The 5,667-nt window shown below is 37.1% G+C and overlaps 1 protein-coding gene across 2 annotated transcripts in view; it reads left to right on the top strand.

The window, feature by feature from the left end:
- Positions 1-5,667, top strand: part of LOC107094661 (hexokinase-2-like) — a 59,232-nt gene that overhangs the window by 36,905 nt on the left and 16,660 nt on the right. For both annotated transcript variants that reach the window (XM_015390426.1, XM_015390427.1), the window contains 2 exons: positions 1,306-1,425; positions 3,070-3,165. In XM_015390426.1, coding sequence (XP_015245912.1) covers positions 1,306-1,425; positions 3,070-3,165 — 216 coding nt within the window. The remainder of the gene's footprint in view (positions 1-1,305; positions 1,426-3,069; positions 3,166-5,667) is intronic.

The following is a 5,667-nucleotide window of genomic DNA, read 5'->3' as shown; positions in this document are numbered from 1 at the left end:
CCCGACCTCAAACGTTGTGGGCGGGACTAAGTTCGGAATGGCACCCAGGCTAACCATGAGTACCCCTATCAGTCAAAAGTATTGATGGTTGCCAAAAGTTTATTTTACTTTATATTTTCATTTCAGCATTTCATTTTTATAATTTTATGTATTCAATCTCAAATAAAAAGAAAACAAATAAATATGTTGCCTGGAACTTGGTGAGGAATAAAAATAAAAATAAAAAGATAAAAAAAAAAAAAAATATTACAAACCTTTATTTATAAAACTGGAGCTCCTTTGAGTAACTCTCTTATGATGGGGAGTGTTGGCCTAGTGGGCCAACTCCATTCTGGGTTCCTGAGCAGAACCTTTTAACCTGTGATTGCTCCCCGGCCGCCCCACAATGGCAGCCCACTGCTCCCCAAGGGGATGGGTCAAATGCAGAGTGAATTTCTCCAATGTGTGATCAATAAAGTTCAATTATTATCTATTTTAATCACATTTAAGCTTTATGAATTGGGAACAAAATGTAGAACAAAAATTATAGTCAGACTGACTTAATTAATTTTACTGTTGCCATCAAAACACCTGAGCTGCTTTGATGAGCTGCAATAGCTCAGTGTGAAAACCAGCTGATCCTCGGCTGTTCTCAGCATCCAGTCTGTTCCTCTGCTTGGTTTTGTTGTGTGTCACAGCTAAAGGTGAACTCAAACATATAACAAAAACGTACTTTTTAGTTGATAAAAGCTTGTTTTATTTGTTCAGTCGGGATATCACAAAACAAAACAGATCCCAGCTCTGTTTTATTTTCATGAGCCCCTTGCAATGCACTTGCTGACCACTAGGGGTATGCGTACCTCGGTTTGGAAACACAGGTCTAGATGTTATTAGACAGGCTACAGTTTGAACCAACAACAGGTTGCAAGAGCTGACTGAACAGCCAGTCATCTGGGGAAACTAAATCGATATATTATAGAACCTGTTTTGATCTTGGTGGTCAGGTCCAATGAGATGCACCTTTTTTGTTTGTTTTTAGGGGGGCTTAAATTGTTTGGAAGTATTTAATTGGGTTGTTTTTAAACTACTCGTACTAATTTAATCAAACAGCATGTATCTTCCGGTAGCACAGAAAGGAAAGTTCTTAAATATACGATGGATGGAAAGTTTTAAACTCACTGAACCTTGATTGGAAATTTTATAAAAGTTACTGCAAGAATCATTTCAAACTTTTAACAGGTCTTTTTCTTTGGTCATGCTTTTCTTAATGTCTAAAAATAATAAGTGCAATAATAGTTTTTATTTCCTTTCATTGTTGTCTTTTAGCTCTTTGATCACATTGTGTACTGCATTTCTGACTTCTTGGATTACATGGGAATGCGAGGAGCTTCCTTACCTCTGGGATTTACTTTCTCTTTTCCATGTGATCAAACCAAACTGGATGAGGTAAGATGTTCTCCTGGTTCTCTTTGCATATATATTAGTGTTTAAACCCTGTTTATTTTTGCCCGTGTTTTAACTCCTTGATATTAAGCTGTCAGAATATGTTTAATGAAGGTTTAAGATATGGGCCTTGATCCTTTTCATTAATCAAGGTAAATATTTGATTTAAAATTGTATAAAGAAAAAAAAATTCTCTGCTAACAAAGCAGGGATGCATTAAGCATAGTTTAGAGGTAATTGCTGTTTGCCTTTAAGCCTGTCAAACTGTTGGGGGGGGGGGACAATGAGTCAAGCTCCTTCATGCAGCCTTAGTTTCTACAACAAAATACTAGCTTGACAAATAAAAGCTTACTAATCCAGCACTGAACGCAGCTGGAAGCCTAAACAATCAGTGAACGGTAGGTGTTTCCATTTACCTGGTGAGGAAGTTTAAAAGTACAACACAGTGAAGTGAACTCTGTGTCACTGCCGCTAAAACGCTGCAGGGTCTCCTTAAGGGAACATGATTGAACGATTAGGTGGAAGTTATTGTATCATTCGTCTTAGTTGAAGCAAATTCACCGCAATAAGGGTAAGGGTAGTCTAACATAAAAATTGGCTAAAACTAATCAGAAACCCTGCTTATGTTCAGAGTTTATGGTTTAGCTCTAACATGCTATTCAGTCAACTTTCATTCCCAATTTTTTGATTATGTAAAAATAAGAGTTAATTTTTTTTTTATTATTATTATTTTTTTTTTTTTAGATAAAAACAACTGTTCTGTTGAGGTTATATAACCTCTTTATCCTTATGTTGGACATTCATCGAGGCCCATGGAGATCAAAACGAACAGTTTTGTTTTAGGGACATAGGGTGGCATGGCTGTGAGGTTGTTTTTATTTATTCTTAAATAATGAATTATTCTCATTTATATTCATACCATGACATCAGATTTTAATAGCTTTTTAACCTGATCTTTGAACTTTTACTGAAAAATCTGCTTCCAGCTCAGCTGCTAATCAGCTAATCTGTTCTCTGCAAATCAAGATAATTATTACCCAATGTTCTGGATGAGGCGATAAGAAGAAGTCTGTCATATGTCTCATGTAAAGCATCGCCTTTTCTAGCTGTTTTATGAATTATTAAAGATTGGGTAAGGCAAAAAAATCATTTATTAAATTGATTTTAAATCCTTTGACAAAATCCAGACGCCTCAGCATAAACTTTGAAGCTCCATTTAACACCGAATAAATGTTGCATCTGCTGTAAATCTGAATGAATTCTGCTATAAACAGAAATGCGGCATCTGAGCTATTGTATTACTAAAACATGAAAAAAGGGAGGGGAACATTACTTTGCTCTCCTTCATGGAATTATTAACAGTTTTCCATCCCAATCATAATTCAGTTGCGATCGTTTATCCATTAGGAGCAATTCCTTCCAATGCAATGATTTGATGAAATCAACTGGGTTTCCGTTGATAAAAATTTTTTAACCAGTCTGATTGTCACACTCAATTGAATGCCTCTGAAGCCTTTTTAGATGATATGTGCTGTAAATTGGTTCTATATAAATATATGAAATTGAACTGAATGAATTGCTTCTATATTTTTTTTACGAAGCATAGAGTGCCATGTTTTCTCTGAACCCTTGCTGTTCTTTGTGCAGGGCATTCTCCTGAAGTGGACAAAAGGTTTCAAAGCCAGCGGCTGTGAGGGGAAAGATGTTGTGATGTTACTTAAAGAGGCTGTTCGACGTAAACAGGTCAGTGCACAGCTGAAGCATTCTACACACCGCTTCATGGGTATTGAACACTGAGCTATCACACAGTCAGGGCACAGCAAGTTTGTATGCTAACTGCATCTGTTTGAGCCAGGTTTACAGGTTAGACTTATAACAGATGGTTGTAAAACTGCCATGTTATTAGAGCATCCAAAGTTAATGAATCAGAATTTTTTTTTTAATATATAGAAAGAGGATGAAGTCACAAACAGAACTAGCCTAGGTGAAGGTCCTTCCAGGACAGAGAAGCAGCTTTGATTTAGTTCTATAAAGAGAAAAGAGGAGAAGGAAAGCTTCAAGTAAAAGCTAAAAATACAAGCAAATTGAGGAAAGGTTGCCATCTTTTCCTTCTGCAGCCTTTGCCTTTTAGTGGCATAACTATGGATCATGTTCTTCAGAGCCTCTAAAGCTAAAAGGTTTACAGAGAGCAAAGTTAGAAGCCTGGTCTTAATGGTAGACAGGGTTGCTCCAGTTACACCATCAGCAGGCCTGCAGTCTCAGATTGGATTTGGGAAAATATAGAAAAAATGGTGACTGATTTATTGCATCACCTTGAAACTGATTTAAATGACTTAAAACAACTATTTGCAGATATCTTACATTTTTTGCATTTTTTCAGACAGACACTTGTAGACCCTCTCACGGATTAGCGGACCGCGGTCCGGATCCGGACCCACATGCAGGCTAATCTGGACCCAACCTGTTTTAAAACATTTAGAAATTACCAGATGTTTTCCAACGACAATGTCTAATTTCACTTCCGGACCAGGCTACATGTGATACAAATTAGCCAATGAGATGCTGTCAGTCTGGGTTGCTGCTGCTGCTACTTTGAGACACAGCAGGCAAACCTGTGGCAAGCCGGGCGATGGGAAAGAAGGAGAAGATGATGAGAAAAAGTGAAAGAACGTGTGAGGAATGTTGGAAGAACTGCGGTGAACTAGTGTAAGAAAAGTGAAATGGTGTGCTCAAAGATGATCCTGCTCATTTTGAGTATGTTTGGCTCAACCTGCTGCTGTGAAAATGCAGTTCCCCACCATGAACAGAATCAAAGATAAATATCAATCCAGGTTCAAAATGAGCACCTTGATATGTGCTTTAGAATGGCTTTGTCTTCATTCAAACCCAGGTTTAAAGCCTTGCAGGGCAAACTAAAGTCCACTGCTCTCATTAAGACAGAAAAAGGAAAACAAACAAAAACAAACGCTCAGCTCATATGTTTTATAAAATATGTGGAACAGGAAATTGTCTATATACCAAACTGAATGATTGTTGTTCTCCACTTATAAAAACACTTTAGATGTTAAAATGTAAAAAAAAACAATTTTTATATATATATTTTTTTTCAAAAAGTCAATATAAAACATGGATGCAGAAAGCTTAATTTTATTTCGGTGCAAAATTCTGTTTAAAGAAACAGATTATAATTAAAAATGTCTCCGGACCTTTACTGGTTGATGATTTTCTTTATTCAGACCCCGCTGATTTTTAATTGGTTACCCCTGGTCTAATGGAATCTATATTTAAATATAATCACTTTTAATTATGATTAGTTAAAGTCGTAGGGAAGTCATATTTGGATGTAAAATCATTCTGGCTTAAACATGTATATAAATGTACTCTTTATCAGACTATATTGTCCCAAAAGTTTTTTTCTATAAAAAAAAAAAAATCCTGTCTTAAATCTGTGTTTTTTTCCCGTTATTTTATGCAGGCCAGTTGGTTATACATTTGCTGGTAAACCTAAATCAGCCAATCATATATCAGCGGTCATCTGTCAATCAAACTTTTTTGGTCATAGCATCTTGATTCATATGTCGCAACGGTTAAAATAAGAAATAAGAATAATTAATTTTACCATCGAGTTCCGTCCCAGTGTTCACGGGAATGGACGTCTGTGTCTTCTGCAGGTGTAGAGCTAACAGAACTGGCAGCGTTGCGAGGCAAGGGCTCAAACATGTACGGGTGTAAGCCTTCTACACCAAACCAAGCTTCTGCCGCCCTGTCCTCCACAATATCTTCGTCCTCACTTTCCTCCTCTAAATAAATAATGTACTGTATAACGTAGGAGACTTATCCATGACCTCAGACAAAAAACTCTCCTCCTCTTAATGTTTCCGCTGTCCATAGCGTTCCTTGAAAGTGTTGTTTCTAAGTCTCTATTTTAGTGCTACTTGGTCCCAATGGAATTTCCCATTGGGAACCTAGTAGCACTGAGTTGCTAACTGGTTAGCAAGATGCTTCCCAGAAACCGGTCACATTCAAACTTGCATGCGAACCTTCTGCCACAACAATCCCGCCCCCTTGATAATCAACCAATCATATTCACTTTATTTACTCGTGTAAAGTCGGACACCACTCGGGAGAATTGAAATGCAACGTTTGGAACAGTAGCAGAGCCTGTTGCTTCATTCAAATCCAGCTGAAACAGCAGTGGTGGACTCCAACCATGACTGTTGAGAAAAAATTAAAAGCTTTAGTTTA

The sequence above is a fragment of the Cyprinodon variegatus genome, unplaced genomic scaffold, assembly GCF_000732505.1.
Source record: "Cyprinodon variegatus isolate N-32 unplaced genomic scaffold, C_variegatus-1.0 Scaffold498, whole genome shotgun sequence".
Lineage (NCBI taxonomy): Eukaryota > Metazoa > Chordata > Actinopteri > Cyprinodontiformes > Cyprinodontidae > Cyprinodon > Cyprinodon variegatus.
This window is presented reverse-complemented; position numbering and strand designations above follow the sequence as displayed.